Raw genomic sequence first — 21214 nt, 5'->3', positions numbered from 1 at the left:
AGTCTTCTTTGGCGTATCACAGACTTGTAAACCGTGTGGCTAGCCCATGTCACAGGCTGTATGGTTGCCACAGGCAGCCAGGATAAACAGGGACACAGGGCTTAGTTCAAATTACATTAGCATACATTTCCCATATCTCTCACTCTAGTCTACTTCAGAAATATCTCTATTTTATGTTCTTTAGAATTTTTATTCTCATTTTGTTTGTACAAAGAGAGAAACAGATTCCATCTACTTAATATTGAATTTCTTGTCCTTAGCAACTACAAGACACTCCAAGCAAGCTTACTGAAGACCAGAAAGAACAAATAGAAAACAGTTCTCTCACTGAAAACCTCAATAAGTAAGCAGGCAGAAGTATGGTGTTATGGATACTGATACATGATATATAATATAATTGGAAACTGTAGATACTGATACATGATATATTTGGAAAGAGTTCTTTTTTGACTTACTGAATATTTATTTCTATGTCATTTTTCCAGTTAATATTTTTAAGGGATTTTTTTTTTTTTTAAGTGAGCTCTGCGCCCAATATGGGGCTTGAACTCACGACCCAGAGATCAAGAATCAGGTGCTCTTCCGACTGAGCCAGCCAAGGTGCCCCATTTTTCCAGTTAATATTGAACATTTGTTTTGAAGCCTTATTTTCTCCCCCCCTTCCCCCGTTTTAAACAAGTCAGGCAAAGTTGATGGTAAGAGTACAGAACAGATTGGGGTGATAATTCCAAATTCTATAGTTTGGGAGACTGAGTTTTGTATTAAGAGCCTCTACCTAGTGAATCCCAGAAGGACCAGCTTGAAAGAGAAAGGGACAAATGTCAGCAGCTGTGAAACAGAAGCTGTTGAAATCTATCTCCAGAGCAACACAAATGGGACTGGGGGTGGTTACCTGAAAATGGGGGTTCTTATCATGCACATACTTTATGTTGCTTGTTTCCCTTTTATTATATAGTACCTTTGTTTTCCTTTTAGAGCTGCCACTTCTCATTTTAACTAGATTTCACTGAGTGTGGTAACAAACCCAGAAATAAGACTCGAATTGTGGCACACCATATATTGCTGAGTGGAAAATGATCCAGGATATAAGCAGGTCCCTCTTTTCTCTATGGGGAAATCCAAACAAATTTTTTGGCTAACTTGAATATATGAACAATTTAGGGTATAGATTAATCAAATGTATAGTTATAAATGAAACTTATACTTTGACATTTAAAATCCTATGTTACATGAAATACATTTATTTAGTAAATTTTTTCCATGGTCACATTTCATGAGAGTTTTATTCAAAATCCTCTCATGCATCTTCAGCATTATGAGAACTATCTTTTGAGTTAACTAACAGAGTCTAAAGCATTTTACTTTCTCTTCTAAGTGGTTTAAAAGCCCATGTATATGTACTGTCTTTGGAAATTTCATTCCAAGTCATTAGTATCTATTTTCTCTGTAGGTTTATTTTTGTGTTTTTTGCAAATAAATACTGTATAGGTTTCCCCTGCTATCTGAAAGTGGAGTGTCCCAATGAAACATTTCATAAGCCAGTACAGTGTAAGGAAAGAAGCAATTACCATTAATTTTTGTGGAAAAATTTTTTGAGTATTCCTAGACTCAAAAAATAACCTCCCTAAGGCTTTTCTGACACATCTTGCTAATGTCTGCACAAAATAAATGGAGATAAAGCACAGATGCGCACAGACACAGTTCAGAGCTCTAGTGGCTTAATGCTGAGATGCTGAGTGTAGTTCCCAGGGAAGGGGCTTAATGGTGCCGCTGTCGCTGCTCAGGGTGCACACTGCCTCGAAAAGGGCTCCTTGCAAAACAAACACTTAACACTCTTTTTGCTCTTTGCCTTTGCCTTTTTTATAAAAGTGAAAATCGTCTTCGGACTTCTTTCAGGTAGCAAAGTGGGTACTAACGTAGGTCTTCTGTAGAAGCATAGTGCAAACTTTTGAAAAGCAGGGGATACCTGTATTACTTTTTACATATTTTTAAAGATTTATTAAAAACAGCCTCTAATACTAGAATTGTGAGGCTACACCCCGGGAATAATGCTTCAATCTATATTCAATTTCTTTTTCTAGTTTTTTATTGCAGATGGATGATATAAATATCCAAAATTAGTATTGACTGAGAATATTTTAGGCAAATGTATCTTCTTTTGCAAACATCACTTTGCTCTTCGAAATAGAGTACTCCATTTTTTCTGCAATTCTTCATTCCCTCTATTTAGATCCCAAGTATTTTTGAGCAAATGCTTTAGTGCTTGAAAACTAAACCTCATGCTCTGTGACTTTGGTGACAGATGTTCTCTCTGATGTACTTAGCACACTGCCGATAATACTGAACACAGTTCCTGGTGCTTCATCAGTAATCAGTAACTGTTGTTGAAAGAATAAGGGATGAGGGATTATTTTCATAGTCTATGTAGATCTAGAGAAGAAGTGACATTTGTTTCAGATTTTAGATCTATCTACAAGACAACTATTTTATATGTTATCTCAGTTAAACATTTTTTTAACCATATACAACTGTAGAATATGAGTCCCAAGTATATTTTAACTGATAAAATTTTTTGGTTTTTACTTTAGGTTAGTTTTGTCAGATGAGGAAGTGAGCTTGGGAAATGAACCAGGTAAGATGGTAAATTCATTAAAATGTGAAATGATCACATTTGAAATGTCAAAACAGTTTGTCACATTTTAAAACAGATTGTATTAATATCCATTCACTTAAAAAACATGTTAAGTCTATTTATTAATCTCTTCTATATAAACACTTTTGAGTTAGTTTTCTTTTCCCCCCAGCTTTACTGAATTATAATTGACATATAACACTGTGTAAGTTTAAGGTGTATAGTGTGATGATATGGTATATGTAAGTATTGCTAAATGATTGTCACTATAAACAGAGTTAACATTTCCATCCCCTCACATAGTTACTGTATATCTTTTGGCAGCAAGAACATTTAAAATTTATTCTCTTAGCAACTGTCAAATATATAATACAGTATTGTTAACTATAGTCACCATGCTATATATATTAGATCCCCAGAACTTAATCATCTTAGCTGGAAGTTTGTACCCTTTGACCAAATTTTACCATTTTTCTCCCCTCCCAGACCCTAGTAACCACCAGTCTACTTTCTGTTTCTGAGTTTGGCTTTTTAAGATTGAACATTTAAGTGAGATCATACAGTATTTGTCTTTCTTTAACTTATTTCACTTGGTGTAATGTCCTCCAGATTCATCCATGTCATTCCAAATGGTAGGATTTCCTTCTTTTTTATGAGTGTGTGTGTGTGTGTGTGTGTGTACACACACACACACACACACTCACACACACACACACACACACACCATTTTCTTTATCCATTTACCTGCGATGGACACTTCAGTTGTTTCCATGTCTTGGCTATTGTAAATAATACTGCAGTGAACATGGGGTTGCAGATACCTCTTTAAGATAGTAATTTTATTTTCTTTGGATAAATACCTAGAAGTGGAAGTGCTGGAACATATGGTAGTTCTGTTTTTAATTTTTTGAGGCACCTCCATACTGCTTTCCATAATGGCTGCACCAATTTACATTCCCACCAATAATGCACAAGTGTCAAGTGTTCCCTTTTCTCCACATCCTACCCCACACTTGCTATCTCTTGTCTTTTTGATACTAGCGTTCTAACAAGTGTGAGGTGATAGTTCACTGTGGTTTTGATCTCTATTTCCCTGATAAGTAGTGTTTAGCACCTTTTCATGTATGTGTTGGCTGTGTATATGTCTTCTTTGATTGGAAAAATGTGTATCTAGGTTCTTGGCCCATTTTTTATTCAGGTTATTTTGTTTGGTTTTGCTACTAAGTTATGAGTTCTTTTTTTTTTTTTTTTTTAAGATTTTACTTCTTTATTCCACAGAGATAGAGACAGTCAGCGAGAGAGGGAACAGAAGCAGGGGGAGTGGGAGAGGAAGAAGCAGGCTCACAGCGGAGGAGCCTGATGTGGGGCTCGATCCCATAACGCCGGGATCACGCCCTGAGCCGAAGGCAGACGCTTAACCGCTGTGCCACCCAGGCGCCCCAAGTTATGAGTTCTTTACATATTTTGGATAGGAACCCATTATCATATAGATGGTTTGCAAATATTTTACTCATTCTGTAGGCAAATATGATTGGGTTTTTTGATTATTGGTTGTTTTGTTGTTTTTTGCTGTGCAGAGGATTTTTAGTTTGATGTAGTCTTCTTTATTTTTGTTTTTGTTTCTTGTGCTTTTGGTGTCCTACAAAAAAATCACTGCCAACACCAACGTCAAGGAGTTTTTTCCCTAGTTTTTTTTTTTTTTTTTAATTGAAGTATAGTTGACATATATTAGTTTCAGGTATTGTGGACGCCTGGGTGGCTCAGTCAGTTAAGCATCTGCCTTCGGCTCAGGTCATGATCTCAGGGTCCTGGGATCAAGCCCTGCTCAGTGGGGTGCCTGCTTCTCCCACTCTCTCCTTCTTGCCACTCCCCCTGCTTGTTTCTCTCTCTCTCTGTCAAATAAATAAAAGTCTATATTAGTTCAGTTATGTAGCACAGAGATTTGACAGTTATGGACATTACAAAATGTTCACCATGGTTAAGTGTAGTCAGCATCTGTCATCATGCAAAGTTATTACAGTATCATTGTTTGTATTCCCTGTGCTGTACTTTCCATTCTCGTGATTTGTCCATTTTACGACTGGAAGTTTGTACCTCGTAATCCCCGTTATGTATGTTGCTTATGCCTCCACCCCACTCTGCTCTGGCAACCATTAGTTCTCTATATTTATGTGTGTTTCTTTTCTTTGTTTTGTTTTGCTTTGTTGTTTTTTTTTTTTAAGAGTCCAGATATAAGAGGGATCATATGGTATTTGTCTTTCTCTGACTTGTTTCACTTAGCGTAGTACCTTCTAGGTCCATCATGTTGTCACGAACGGCAAGATTTCATTCTTTTTTATGGTTAATTCCATTCTGTATGCATTCATGAACTATATTTATATCATCCTATTTTAAGCTGATAAGAACTTCAATAGCACATAGAAACTCTACACTTTCTCCCCCTCACATTTTAGGTTATCAGTGTTATAATTTACATCTTTTTTGTGTATCCAATAACAAATTATGGTAGTCATAGTTATTTTTAATGTTTGTTTTTTTAACCTTTAAACTAGAGTTGAAAGTGATTTATGCACCATTTTTTCAATATTATAGAATCTGACTTTGTATATCTTTACTGATGAGTTATACACATTCATGCAGTTTTACGAGGTTATTTAACATCCTTTCATTTCAGCGTGTAGAATGTCCTTTAGCTTTCTTTGTAAGGGAGGTCTGGTGGTGATGAACTTTCTCAACTTTTGTTTGTTTGGGAAGGGCTTTATCTCTCATTTCTGAAGGACAGCTTTGCCGGGTATAGTATTCTTCTTTGAGTTTTTTTCTTCCAGTATTTTGAATATATCATACCACTCTCTCCTGGCCTGTAAAGTTTCTCCTGAGAAATCTGTTTAGTCTTATGTGTGAGAAGTCACTTCTCTCTTGCTACTTTAAACATTTTGTCTTTGACTTTTGACAGTATGATCACAATGTGTTGTTGTATCTGACTGGGCAAAGCTGCTGCTTATGCTCTGAGGTCGCAGGCAGCCCATTGGCTGTATTTTGTGTTTAAGTGGTGCTGTTGGCTGGGATCCCTGGTAAGGGGCTGTGCTCTGAGGTCAGGCAGGGTCACTAGCTGGGCTTCACAGTCATCTCTGATCAAATGATGCCACTACCTAGCCTCTTTTTTCAGGCAGGTCACAGGCAGGGCTTCGTGGTCTGATATGGCCTCAGCCTATGCTTTGCATTAGCAGGACTGCAGAGGCTGGGTTCTGAATCAGGCAGGAAGGTGGCTGTGCTCTGCTGTTGGGCAAGATCGCTGACCATACTTCCTAGTTGAGTGGGCCTCATGCTTTGCTGCATGATTGGACAGGGCTTAAGGCTGTGTTTTACAACTGAGCGGGATCATTGACTGGGCTCCCTGCTTGGGTGAGACTGCAGGCTGTGCTCAGCAATTGAGCATGGCCATCAGTGTGGCTTCAGTGCCAGGTAGGGCTATAGACTGGAGTTTGCTGCTAGGCAGCACTGTAAGCTGGGCTGGATGCTCCCTAGGGTCACTGTTAGGGCTTCCTGGTGAGCTAGGCAGGAGGTTATGCTTCATACTTGGGTGGGGCAGCTGACTTGTTTCTCTTTCTGGGTGGGTGGTAGGATATGCTCTGTAACTTCCCAGGGTCTCAGTCCAGGCTTCCTGGTCAGGTGGGACGGAGGCTATACTCAGCAATGAGTTAGCTTTCTAACAGTACCTAATTAGAAGGTCTACTTATTTTCTTTAGGGAATTTTGATTTTCTCTAAGATAAAGGCTTTTAATGTAGACATTTATTTCACAGGGTTGTATGATTAAGTTTCAAGCTTTTCCTCACACTTCAATACATGTTTTTATTTTTTTATAAATACATATTATGTATACAATCAGTATATATTCAATCAGTGTGGTTTTGGAGCCAGAAAAATCAGGGTTTGAATGCCAGCTTTAAAAAAAAAAAAGTCATTTATACCTCTCTCATTTTTCTCATCTGAAATATGAGTCATATACTCCTACCTTACAGAGATATTAAGACTAGAGGTATTTATAAACTACATAGCACATGATAGGTGTAGAGTTACTGTGAGAGACATTTTAAATGTACACATAAATACAGATCATATTGTTAAACCAGAATAATTGTGGACTTGTATATCTAACATAGCTTCAAGTATATGTTCAAAAGGTTAGCTTCTTGGGCATCTATAGTCCCATACCCAAGTAGAGAACATTTTTTTAAAAGGCCCAGATGAAATATAATGGACATTGTTGTAGTTTCACCATTCATTTGTAGCATTATTCAATCATTTAAAACTGCTGTATCAGTAATTATGTCTACTTTTTTAAAAAGATTTAATTATTTTAGAGAAAGAGCACAAGTGGGAGGAGGGGGAGAGGGAGAGAAAGAATCCCAAGCAGACTCCTCACTGAGCTTGGAGCCTAATGCAGGGCATGATCTCACAACCCTGAGGTCATGACTTGAGCCAAAATCAAGAGTTGGTTGCTCAACCAACTGAGCCACCCACGTGCCCTGTTATGTCTACTTTTTAATTCTGGATATTTATTTGTTCTTTCTCTCTTTTTTTCTTAATTAATCTTGCTAACAATTTACTTATTCTATCAACAAATCAACTTTTGGTTTTGTTACACCTGTCTATTGAATCTTTGTTTCTGTTTCATTACCTTTAGTTCTTATCTTCATTGTTTTCTTCCTCTATTTTTGGTTTTTTAAGGCTAAAATTTCCTTTTTTCTGTATCCCACAAGTTTTTTATTTTTATTTTTTTAAAGATTTTATTTATTTGACAGAGAGAAACACAGCGAGAGAGGGAACACCAGCAGGGAGAGTGGGAGAGGGAGAAGCAGGCTTCCCGCTGAGCAGGGAGCCCAATGCGGGGCTTGATCCCAGGACCCTGAGATCATGACCTGAGCTGAAGGCAGATGTTTAATGATTGAGCCACCCAGCGCCCCCCCCCCCAAGTTTTTTAAAAAAGCTTTATTGAAGTATATTTTCTTGCTCATAAAACTCATTCAGTCGTATAAGTCAGTAATTTTTAGTTACTATGGAGCATTGCAGCCATCTCTATAAATCAGATTTAGAACCTTTTCATCCCCTCAGTAATAAGATTCCTCACATCCGTTTGCTATAATTGCCATTTTCACTCCTAGTCCTTTTCTGAACATTTCATCTAGCTAGAATCATGCAATATGTGGTCTTCTTGTATCTGACTTTTTTCACTTCAGGTAACACTTTTGAGCTTCCTCCATGACACAACTTGTGTTGGTACTTCCTTTTTATTGCTTAATCCATTGTATGGATGTCCATAAACTTTGATATATAGTATTTTCATTATAATCTGGTTTAAATTAAACTTTTCTTTATATCTTCTGTCATCTATGGCCATGAGTGATTTTAAATTGCGTTTCTGAAATTGCCAAATTAAGGAGATATTGAAATTAATCTTTTTGTCATTGATTTTTTAACTTAATTTCATTATGGTCAGAGAATGTATCCGTATCATACTGATTCTTTGAATTATTGAGACACTCTGTGTGGACTAAGAAGTGGACAAATTTTCTAAAAATTCCATGTGCTTGATGTGTTCTCTAACTGTTGAATGCAGGAATCTATATGTCTGTTACATCAAGCTAATTATTTGTGCTGCTTTAAGTCTTTTATATCTTTACTAATTTTTAGTTTACTTGATGTATCAGTAATTGCAAAATGTGTTTTGGAATCTCTGCTATTGAAGTGGATTCTCATTCTTCCTGCAGTTTTTCACTTTATATACTTTGAGGATTTTGGAGTGATGATTGCATATAAATTTAAAAATTTTTTTAAAAATTTTATTTTATTCATTTCTTTTTTTAAAAGATTATTTGAGGGAGAGAGAACATGAGAGCAAGAGAGCACAAGCAGCAGAGGGAGAAAGAGAAGCAGAGCTCCTGCTGAGCCAGGAGAGCCCAATGCAGGGCTCGATCTGAAGACCCTTAGATCATGACCTGAGCCAAAGGCAGCCGCCTAACTGACTGAGCCAGCCAGGAGCCCCTTATTTATTTATTTTAGAGAGAGAGAGAGAGGGAACACAAGTGGGGGTAGGGGAAGAGGGAGAGAATCTCAAGTAGACTCTGCACTGGCACAGAGCCTGACACAGGTCCCAATCTCACGACCCTGAGATCATTACTTGAGCTGAACCAAGAGTTGGACATTCAACCGACTGAGCCACCCAGGCACCCAAGCTTAGAATTCTTACATCTGGGGGTGCCTGGGTGGCACAGTCGTTAAGCGTCTGGCTTCGGCCCAGGGCGTGATCCCAGCATTCTGGGATCAAGCCCCACATCAGGCTTCTCCACTGGGAGCCTGCTTCTTCCTCTCCCACTCCCCCTGCTTGTGTTCCCTCTCTCTGTCTCTCTCTGTCAAATAAATAAATAAAATCTTTAAAAAAAAAAAGAATTCTTACATCTGTTTAGCAAATTAATCTGTTATCAATATAATGACCCTTCTGTCCCTGATATTACTTCTTGGCTTATAGTTTGCTCTCGGTGACATTAGCTTAGCTTAGTAGTTTTATTTTTGTTAGTATTTGCTTTGTATACCCTTTTCTGCACTTTCACTTTCAACTTTCCCATGTTCTTATATCTTAGGTTATGTCTCTTGTAAATAAGATTAAGCTGGATTTTTTAAAAAGGCCCCATATATCAGTTTATCTTTCTCTTATTTGATGAATTTAGTCCATTTACATTTATCGTTATGATTTATATTTGGACTTGTACTTTCTGTATTCTCTTTGTTTTGTTCTTCCACCCCATTCTTTTGTCCTCTGTTTTGTCTTATTTTGGATTAAGGTTTTTTCATTTGTTTTTAAAGATTTCTTTGTCCTTTCTTTTTCCTATGTACTAGTTCGGAAGTTATACATTTTATTTCTGTTTTAGGTGGTTTCCCTTGAATTTTATCATGCATACTTTAACCAACTGTGCCCCCCAGGTGCCCATATCATGCATACTTTAAATAAAGGCTAGGTTTATGACTATCTCAGTATTCCCAAAACATTACAAAGATCTTCAACTAAACCCAGTCACTTCCATCTCACTTCACCTATAATTCTTCAATGTTTTATTTCTGTTTTTGTGATCTCCCACAAATCAATAAAAATATTTTTGTTTTTTGAATAAATATTATTTATATTTTATCAATACTTTTCCTTTGTTACTATCTCTTCATATATTTCAGATCTTAATTGTGATCTCATTTTCCTTTTCTGTAATTATAGCTTTTAGTTTGGAAGTTATTAAAGATGCCATGGTGGTAAACTTGGCTTATGTTTGTCTGGAAATAATTGTGTGTTTTTTTTTTAAATTTTTATTTTGTTGTATTAGTCACCATTAGTAATCCCCAGTTTTTGATGCATTGTTTCATGATTCATTATTTGCATGTAACACCCAGTGCACCATGCAATATGTGCCCTCCTTAATACCCATCACCGGCCTATCCCAATCCCCCACCCCTCTCCCCTCTGAAGCCCTCAGTTTGTTTCCCAGAGTCCACAGTCTCTCATGGTTCATTCCCCCTTCTGTTCACCTCCCCTTCATTCTTCCCTTCCTTCTCTACCGATCTTCCTATTTCTTATGTTCCATAAATGAGTGAAACCATATGATAATTGTCTTTCTCTGCTTGACTTATTCCAACGAAGACATACAAATGGCTAACAGACACATGAAAAAATGTTCAAAATCATTAGCCATCAGGGAAATTCAAATCAAAACCACCTTGAGATACCACCTTACATCAGTTAGAATGGCAAAAATTGACAAGGCAGGAAACAACAAATGTTGGAGAGGATGTGGAGAAAGGGGATCCCTCTTACACTGTTGGTGGGAATGCAAGTTGGTACAGCCACTTCGGAAAACAGTGTGGAGGTCCCTTAAAAAGTTAAAAATTGAGCTACCCTATGATCCAGCAATTGCACTACTGGGTATTTACCCCAAATATACAGACGTAGTGAAGAGAAGGGCCATATGCACCCCAGTGTTCATGTCTGGAAATCATTGTTATTTCTCATTTTTGAAAGACAGTTTTGCTCAGTAAATAGTTTTAGGTTGGTTGGTATTTTCTTTCACGACTTTGTAAATATTGTTCTATTGTTTTCTGCTTTCCGTGGGGTGTTGAGAAATCTTCTATTATTCTAATTATTTAGTGATTTTGGTTTTTCTTTCTGGCTGCGTTTAGGATATGCTGTTTGTTTTTGGTGTTCTAGCTGTTTCATTACAATGTGTCTAAATGTGCAGGGGTTTTTTGTTTTTTTCATCTTTCATAGTATAAGTTGTATTTCCTGTATCTATGTCTTTTACCAATTCTGGAAAGTGTTCAAACATTATCTTTTTTTTTTAATATGATAAATATGCATACCTCCACCATATTCTTTTAAAATATTGCTTCTCCTCTGTTTTCTCTATTTTCTCCTCTGGAACTCCAGTAAGCTTATATTGGACCTTTTCATTCATCTTTCATATCTTTTATCCTCTCTTTCATATTTTCCATCTCCTTTCCTTCTGTGCTGCATTCTGGGTAATTTCTTCAGGTCTGTTTTTTACTAATTTTCTCTTCTTGCGTTTAATCTATTTGAGTTTCCCACCTCCCCAACAAGCATACTTTTATTTCTAGGAGTCCTGTTTTTTTCTTTTACAAATCTGTGCCTTGTTGGTTTTTATAGCCCTTTGTTCTTTCTCATCTTTTGACTCCTATCTATATCTGAAAATACAGATATTTGAAGTCCTTGGTGGGGTGTCTTTATTGTTTATTGGTTTCTCTCAATTTTCTTGTGTTAACTTACCAGCTTGTTTGTTTAGTGATTTCTGATGATGAGATAATTTCTGTATGCTCCTGAACTGTGGGACTCCTGGAGGCTTAGAAGACTTTTCTCTAGATATGTTGATATTGCTTCTTTCCAGAGCCAGGGAATGTTCTGTCTGGTGACCAGTATAACCTTTCCAGGGCCTTTGGCTTAACATAGGAATCCTGGGCTCAGCTCAGTTTCTTTGTGTTTGCTGAGGGCTTTGTCTCTGGAGAGCAGTGTAGGTATGGCCATTTGCCCATAGGCATCTGCCCTTCTTTGGTTGCTACACACATCTCTCTTGGTTCAGCTCATGTCATTTATTGCTAACATCTAGCAATGCATTAAAAGTTTGTTTTAGAGTTTCAGCAAGTATTTTTTTTTTTAAAAGAGGGTGCTTCTGAGTATCTAGTCTATTTTATTTCCAGGCAGTATTTTTCACTGGTCATAATAATAGGAACAGTGTAAAAATATTCAGTATTCCTGGGACCAAGATCACACCACCACTACTTGAAGGAGAGGAAACTGGGATAACTTTTCTGAAAAACCTATACATCCCAGAATTTAATTCAATAATTTTACTTTTAGAACTATCTTAAGTAATTTGAAATGCCTTCAAGCATTTAGTCTCTGGGGTATTTACCAAAGTGATATTTTATATAATGGAATAAACTATGCTATTCGAGCCAGCTTTTCTTTCTTATATACCCGTGTTGATACCAATCTCATACACATTTGTAGCATTAAAATGAAATAAAACCAGGAGCACCTGGGTGACTCAGTTGGTTAGGTGTCCGACTCTTGATTTTGGCTTAGGTCTTGTTCTTGGGGTCATAGGATTGAGCCCTGTGTTTGGCTCCGTGCTTAGCGGAGTCTGCTTCTCTCCATCTCCCTCTGCCCTTCCCGAAAGAAAGAAAGAAAGAAAAAAAGAAAGAAAGAAAGAAAGAAAGAAAGAAAGAAAGAAAGAAAGAAAGAAAGAGGAAGGAAAACCAAACCCCACATAAGTCCATACCAAAAGCAATGTGGAGTAAAGCAGATCATTATTAAAGGTTTCTGGGGAAGAGAGAGGAGGGAGATTACCCTGTGTCTTATACAGCATATCTCCTTAAAGATCCTTTAATACCTCTCCATTCCCCAAACCCTTTTTTTTTTTAATTTTTAAGAAGATTTTATTTATTTGAGAGAGTGAAAGACAGATCATGAACAGGAGGGAGGGGTAGAGGAAGAAGCAGACTCCCCGCTGAGCTAGGAGACCCACATGGGCCTCAATCCAGGACCCCAGGATCATGACCTGAGCTGAAGGCAGAAGCTTAACCAACTGAGTCACCCAGGCACCCCCCTCCCAACTCGATTTCTGTAGCTTACCAAAATTCCTGTGGTGTGTGACTGTCACCCATTCCTTCCCTGCCCTCAAACTCTTATTCTCCTCTTTACTTCCCTAGCCACCTCCAGAATCTCTTTCCCATTCCCAGGTTTTTCCAAAGTTCAACTGAAATCTTTACTGATAGTCTATTTTTTTATCTTTTGTAGTTTTTCATCATCTTTATGTCATTTGAACTTAGAACCTTATTTATCCTTTGCTCCTTATCTTAAATCTAAATAATACAAAGTTCCTTATACCTTTCTTTGATTTTTTCTTTTGATTACTTTGGTTGATTTAACTTTTTCCATTTTCTTTTGTAGTATCGCAAATTGAGCATCAAATTTTAAGAAAAGTGTAGTATAGATATTTACCTTGTCCTTAGACATATTACACCCTCTAAGCTCACTATACAGCAACACTAGTCATGTTTTATGTAGGAGACATTTACGTTTCATCATCTTTTTAAAAAGTGCCCTTGATAATAGTTGAAGTTGTCAAAATCTGGGCCTTTTTGTTTTTCTTTGCTTATTGTTTTTTTTTTTTTCCTGGTCTATGTGTTTATATTGGGTTGCAAATGAGGTACAGGTGAATTATGTGGGAAACTGGATCCCAAATTAATGATAGGGCATAAATTGTCTCAGTATACACCCTAAATTTGGAGATAGATTTGTTTTTTTTTTTTTAAACAAAAAAACAACTTTTTGCCTGGGGAGCTTCGGGAGTATGCTGTCTTTTAGCGCATATGTTTGATCTTTCCCTTCATATGAAATTACTACTACTCTCACTTTGGTGGAGGTGAGGAATGGGGAGAAGCTGCTTACAACTCTGCATGTAAAATAAATATCTGTTGTGCAGAGACATGGAGATCAGGCAGAACAAAATAAAAATGGACTTTCAGAGGATACAGAATTAGACACAAGTCCACCAGGAAAGGGATAGGCTTCTGAACGTGAAAACTTTTTTTTAATTGAGGTATAAATGACGTACTAGTCTCAGATTTACAACATAATGATTTGATATTTATATATAGTGTGAAAGGATCATCACAATAAGTCTAGTTAACACTCATCACCATACACAGAAAATTTTTTTCTTGTGATGAGATCTTTTAAGATTTACTCATTCAGCAACTTTCAAATATGCAATACAGTATTAACTAGTCACCATGCTATACATTACATACCTATTATTTATTTTATAACCAGAAGTTTTTACATTTTGGCCCCCTTTACCTATTTTGTCCACCTCCTCAACCCCTGCCTCTGGCAACCACCAAATCTGATCCATCTGTGAGCTTGGTTTTTGTTTATCTTTTTGTTTTTTAAATTCTACATATAAGCAAGATCATACAGTATTTGTCTTTCTCTGTCTTATTTCACATGGCATTATGTCTGTAAGATCCATCCATTTGTTGAAAATGGTAAGATTTCATTTTTTTAAATGGCTGATTAATATTCCATTATATATATATATATATATATCTCACATTTTCTTTACCCATTTATCCATTGATGGTCACTTAGGTTGTTTCCATGTCTTGGTAATTGTAATAATACCACAGTGAACATGGGGGTGCATGTATCTTTTCGAGGTAGTGGTTTTTGGGTTCTTTTTCTTTTCAGATAAAATACCCAGAAGTGGCATTGCTGGATCATTTGGTGGTTCTGTTTTTAATTTTGGGGGGAACCACCATACTGTTTTCCAATGCAGCTGTACCAATTGACATGGAATGTGAAAACTTTTAACTTTCAGGGGAAGATGTAACAAAGGACCTGAATACCTATGGGTATTATAAAGTTATTTGTGTGTGTGTATACACACACACACACACACACACATATATATATAAATTATATATACTGTATTACAGATCTTTCTCAACTTTAGATGGGGTTATATCCTGATAAACCCACCGAAGTTGAAAATATCTTAAGTTGAACACCTGAAACTAATATAACACTGTATGTTAACTGTACTGGAATTAAAATAAAAATTAAAAAAAAATTTTTAAATCAAAAAAATAAAAAATGTATATTCTTTCTATACCAAAACACGCAAATATCGTAAGTCAAAATGCATTTAATATATCTAACATACTGAACAGCATAGCTTATCCTGGCCTATCTTAAACGTGCTCAGAACACTTATATTAGCCTGCAGGTAGACAAAATGATCTAACACAAAACCTGTTTTAAAATTAAGTATTGAATATCGCATGTAATTTATTGAATACTGAAACTGAAAACAGAATGGTTTTATGGGTACAGAAGGTTGTTAAGTGTAATCAGTCGTATATCCTGTGATCACATGGCTGACCGGGACTTGTGGCTTGTAGCTGCCCAAGATCACAAGAGAGTCTTGTATCACTAGCCTGGGAAAATATCAAAGTCAAAATTTGAAGTACGGTTTCTACTGAATATGTATCTCTTTTGCATCATTATAAAGTCAAAAAATTGTGAGTCAAACCAGTATAAGTAGGGGACCATCTGCACACAAATATACATGTATACACACATATGTATACACACATACACACAAATGTGGTTTTTATATGTGGTTCTTTAAATTTTTACATGTCCATTTTATATGTATTATAAACTGATTTGGTCAATTGCACACTTAGACTGAATTACTACAAAATATTACAGTAAATAAGCATGTTAAATTTCTCCTTGTTCAGTTTATCTTCTATGTGCTTTTGTTTCAGCAGCTGAAGATCACAAAGAAAAACATTTTCAAGTAATAGAATTTGGAGCACCTCAGTTTTCTAACTCTGAAAATGGTAAGAAATTATAATTTCATCATACATACGGATAATTTATTATTTAAAATTCTTTAGTTTTTATTTAATAATTATTTCCTTAACACTAAAACCTGTATGGATCTCTACACAGGGATACAACCATGTATTTCTATTTTGTAGCATATCACAATGGAAATAAAGTCATTATTTGTTTTGTATGTTTGGGCCCTTGTCCAAATGTATCTGTGTAACTGTGAGGACCGGTAGGACGGTGTCTGTCTCACTGTCTGATGTGCCTCCACCATCCAGCGGTTGTAGACACTTGGTAAATACTACTTTGAATATCTTTCTCAATCAATTATGTGACAGATATTTTCTCCCACTTTGTCACTTGTCTTTTGACTTTTCATGTAGTTGTTTCTTGCCATGTAAATGTTAAAAATAACCTTATGTAGTCAAATTTATTAATCTTTACTTTTATTGAATCTTGATTTTTGTCATATGCAAACCCAGGCTAGAAGGGTTCTTTTATGCTGTCTTCTAGTATTTGTTTCCTTTTATTTTTTACATTTAGATCTCCAATTCACTTGGAGTTTATTTAGCCATATGGTATTAGCAGTGGCTTAAACATTATTGTTTTGCAAGTGGCCATCCTTTTATATCATTTTTTAAAATGCTATCTTTGTCATGGGAATTTGAGATAACTTCCTATCATATAGTAGGTTTCTATATGTATTTGGGTCTGTTTCTGGACTTTCTTTATATTTCATTGATGCGTGCATGCACCGATGACACATGGTTTTAATTATAGAAACTGTCTTTTGTGTTTTTATATCTGGTAGGGCTAGTATCTTTTTCTTTTCATTATTTTCTTAGCTATTCTTGCATGTTTATTTTTCAGTATAAATTTTATATCATATTGTCTAGCTCCATATAAAAGGCTCATCGTTCCTTTTGTTGTGATCACATTCAATGTGAAAAATGGACAGTTTGATTGTCCTAACCAGAAACATGGGACATTTTTCTATTTGTTAAAATTTCCTTGTGTATCTTTTATATAGTTTTTTTCATACAGGATTTGAGCAGTTCTTGTTATTTCTAAGTATTTTATCTTTTTTGTTGCCATTATAAATGAGATTTTCTTTTCATATGTATATTTATTTTTCATATACATATGGTTCATATACATATATATGTGTAATCTATATATATTTTAAGTAATCTTTATGCCCATCATGGAGCTCAGACTCACAACCATGAGATCAAGAGTTGCATGCTGTGTACAACCTGAGCCAGCCAGGTTCCCCTTTTCCATTATATTTTTAATTGGTTATTATTTTGTGTATATAAATGCTATTGATTTTTTGCAGTTAATATTCTGCTACCTTGCTGAATTTTTTTGATTTGAGTTAGTTTTATCATTGATTTTCTAGGGTTTTCCAGATATACCAACATGTCATTTGCAAATAGAGATAATCCTGTTCTTTACCAATTCTTATTACTATAATTGATTTCTTTGGTTTAATTCCATTGGTTACTACCTCCAGCACAATGTTAAATAGTGGTAGGCATTTCCTGATTTTAGTGGGAGTTCCTGTAATGTTTCTGAATTAATTAGGAATGCTGGCTTTTGAAATGAGGTATATGTTTTGTGAAGTTAAAGAAATATCCATATGTTTCTAATTTTTTAAGAGTTTTTATTAGGAATGGTTGTTGAATTTTGTCAACAGCTTTCTCAGTATGTATGCCAGCTATTATTTGATTTTTCTTCTTAAATGTATTAATATGAACTGTACTAATAGGTTTCCTGATATCACCCTCTTTGCATTCCAGTTATAAGTCCAGCTTTGTCATTGTGCATTAATTTGTTGATATTTTATTTACTATTTTTGCACTGCTGTTGATTTCCCTGTGAAAACATTTAGGCAGGTACTTTTTGTGTTTTCTTCTCTATGGAAATTGGTCTGTTTAACCTTTCTATATGTACTGGGATCAATTTTAGTAAATTTAATTTTTCTCAAGTTATTCATTTTGCCTAGATTGTCAGATTTATTTGCAGAGACTCGATAAAATCTCTTGGTTTTTAACAGCTTTATTGAGATATAAGTTTAAAAAATTACCAATTCTAAATGTAAAATTCAGTGATTTTTAGTAAATTTAGAGAGTTGTGCATATATATGACACTGAATATTAGAATATTTCCCCAAATTCTCTCATACTTGTTTACAATCTTAACTCTCAGGCCTAGGAGGTTACTAATCTGACTCTGTCTCTATAAATTTCCCTTTCCTGGACTAAAATTGTACAAAAGGTAATCTTTTGTGCTTGACTTTATATGTCTTCCGTTAAGCCTAATGTTTTTCTAGATTCATCCATGTTGTTGCATATAGCAGTAGTTCATTACTTTCTTTTCCTTAATATTTAAGTGTAAAATACACATACCATCCTGTTTTAAGTATAGAAATTCAGTGGTATTAAATACATAATATTATGCAATCATCACTACCATCCAGCTCTGTAACTCTTTTCATTATAAAATTGAAAGTCTGTATCCATTAAACGATAATTCCCCATCCCCCCACCTCTGCCCAGCCCCTGACACCCAACATTCTCCTTTATGTCTCTATGAATTTGACTACTCCAAGTACCTCATGTATGTGGACTCATACAGTATTTGTCTTTTTGTGACTGGCTTATTTCACTTAGCATAATATCCTCAAGGTTCATCCATATTGTGGCATATTGCAGAATTTCCTTCCTTTACAAGGCTGAATAATATTCCATTATATGTATATGCCACATTTTGCTAACTACTTCATTACTTTTTATTCATGATTGTATTCCATTGTATGGATATAGCACATTGTATTTATCCATTTACCAGTTGATAGACATGGATTATTTATGGTTTTTGGCTATTATAATAGTGTTGTTATGAACATTCAAATACTTCTCCAAGTGTGGACATAAGATTTTATTTTTCTTGGTTAGATTCCTAGGAGTGGAATTCCTAGGTTATGTAGTAAATTTGAGTTTATCTTTTTAAGGAACTGCCAAATTGTTTTTTCAAAATGGCTCTACTACCATTTCATTCCCACTAGCAAAGAATAAGGTATCCAATTTTTCCACATCTTTGACAACACTTGGTATTGTCTTTTTAACATGTACATTTTAGAGCTTTTAATTTGTGGCTTTAACTTGCATTTCTCCAGTGATTTATGATGTTGAGCATCTTTTCCTCTGTTTCTTGGCCATTCATATATCTTCTTTGTTGACAAATCTATGACGACCTAGTTGCCTATTTTTTAATTGGGTTATTTACCTTATTATTAAGCTGCAAGATTTCTTTTTTCTTGGTGCAAGTTGTCAGATATATGACTTGTAAATATTTTATCCTAGTCATCTTATTTTCTTAATTTTGCCTCTGGAAACACAAAATTTTTTAAATTTTATTAAGTTCAACTTATTATTTTTTCTTGTATGGCTTGTTCTTTGGTATCATATCTAGAAACTCTCCCTACCCAAAGTCACGAAGATTTTCTCTTATGTATTCTTCTTGAAGTTTTATAATTTTAGCTCTTATATGTAGGACTATGATCATTTTGAGTTAATTGGTGTTTATGGTGTGAGGTAGGTAAGTTTTTAATTTTGTTTATTGCATATGCACATCCAGTTGTTCTAGTACCATTTACTGAAAGGACATTCCTTTTTCCATTGAATTTTCTTGGCATTTTTGTTAAAATCAAGTGACCAAAAAAAAAAAAAAGTAAGGTTTGTTTCTGGATTCTAGTTTCTGTTCCACTGATCTGTGTATCGGTCTTAGGCCAGTACCATATTATCTTGATTACTGTGGCTTTATAGGACATTTTGAAATTAGGTGGTACAAGTCCCACAGCATTGTTTTTTCAAAATTGTTTTGGCTATTCTAACTTCTTTGCATTTCCATAAAAATTTTACAATCATCTTGTCAATTTCTATCCAGAAAGACTACTGGGATTTTGATAGGTATTGTGTTGAATTCATACATCAATTTGGAGTTAATTGCCATCTGGACAATTTTGATTCTTTCAGTCTATGAATGTGGGGATTTTCTCGTTGACTTTCTGTGGTTTGCCTATGATGTATCTAGATATGGATCTCTTTGTATTGATTCTACTTGGGTTTCATTAAGCTTGTTGGATGAGTACATTGATGTTTTCAGGAAATTTGGAAAATATTATCCATTATTTCTTCAAATTCTGCCCCCCACCCCCATCCTTTTGAGACTCAAATCAGAGTCTCCATCTTATGACTGTGGTCTTCTTATCTGGGTGGGAAATGGGAGCTTGCACCTCTTGACTGCACTGCCCAGACTTAGCCAACAAGTAACTGAGGACAGGATATGAAATGCTGACATCCTACCCCTCCTGGGAACATAACTGGGGGGGAAGGGAGCCTTATGTTTTTGGCAGCAAAGGTCTAGAATAGAATTCCATTGTGCTGAATTGGGAGGGGGGTAGGAAGGGAGTGATTCTTAGTTTGAATATCATAGTCTGAATTTTAATAGATTGTCTTGGGTAAATGTTTCCTCATATGTGTCCTTGGGACAATTTCTAGAAACCAGCCTACCCAATTAGAAATAATTTCTCATAAACTTCCAATCAGTTTAATTGTTCATTATATATTATGTTTAAAAAACTTTCAAAAATTATGTTAATGTATGAGAACAATGAAACATTTGATTTGCCTTATGTCCTGCTCTCGTTTCCTCAAAAAGAAAAAAGCCATTCTATTTTTATTTTCACTCAACAGTTGCAAAAGATTTACCTGTTGATTCACTGGAAGATGATTTTGAGAAGGAATTCTCATTTCTCAACAACCTCCTAAGTCCTGGTTCTTCAAGTACTGGTGAATTTACCCAAGAATGCCAGACTGCCTTTGGGAGCCCCGGTGGCAGCTTCATGTCTCGGGAGGCTGCTGTGGGGTCTGAGCCTCTTGCTCATTCCTCACGATTCCTTCCTTCACAGCTCTTTGACCTTGGCCTTCATGCTGCTGGAGCTTTTAACAGTAAGTGCCTATGAAACATTTGGACATCCATGACTTACTTTATCTTTCTGAAGCAAAACTATGCATATGTGGATGGTAAAATCAACAAGGATATTGATTTAACTTCAGTACTACTAGATAAAATCTGTGTCTCACCCATCAACTGAAAAAATAACAAATATTACCACTGGAGTGTATCGACAAGGGTTAAACAATGGCTGCTTTCCTGCTACCTCCACCAAACCCCACACTTGGTACATTGACTTTCCCAGAAGTCTTCCCTACACAGGAAATCAGGGTCTTATTTTAAACTCTTGACCTGCTAAGTTACCCCTACCTAGGGCAGGTGATACAGTTTCTTCCATCTAGCAAAGCTTGGTGTATTCTCTTCCCATGGGTTCAGAGTAGACAAGGATAGTTCCATGGCAGCCTCCTGGGCAAGGCAGCAGGACTGGACGGTGGTGGTAGAAAGCTGGGCAAGGTGTTTTCCTAAGGGCCACCTGCTTTGTTTATATGTCAGGGACTCCCTCTTCTGACTTACTGTCCCACCGGCCTGTGTCCAACCCATCACCGTCTGAGTCATTTTGCTCCCCATTTCCATATTGGTTGCTAAGTACTGTCAATTC

The 21214-nt window shown here is 35.8% G+C and overlaps 1 protein-coding gene across 5 annotated transcripts in view; it reads left to right on the top strand.

Moving 5' to 3' along the window:
* The window catches only part of ICA1L (islet cell autoantigen 1 like), a 73831-nt gene that overhangs the window by 40081 nt on the left and 12536 nt on the right, over nucleotides 1-21214 (top strand). For 4 of the 5 annotated variants that reach the window (XM_087862838.1, XM_087862828.1, XM_087862831.1 and 1 more), the window contains 4 exons: nucleotides 261-343; nucleotides 2589-2632; nucleotides 15528-15602; nucleotides 20355-20609. In XM_087862838.1, coding sequence (XP_087718964.1) covers nucleotides 261-343; nucleotides 2589-2632; nucleotides 15528-15602; nucleotides 20355-20609 — 457 coding nt within the window. The remainder of the gene's footprint in view (nucleotides 1-260; nucleotides 344-2588; nucleotides 2633-15527; nucleotides 15603-20354; nucleotides 20610-21214) is intronic. The other variant, XM_087862823.1, reaches the window with a different exon arrangement.

Source organism: Ursus americanus, chromosome 1 (assembly GCF_024610735.1).
Source record: "Ursus americanus isolate L20-20 chromosome 1, mUrsAme1.1.p, whole genome shotgun sequence".
Lineage (NCBI taxonomy): Eukaryota > Metazoa > Chordata > Mammalia > Carnivora > Ursidae > Ursus > Ursus americanus.
The sequence above is the reverse complement of the archived record's forward strand: the minus strand, read 5'-3'. Positions and strand labels throughout refer to the sequence as shown.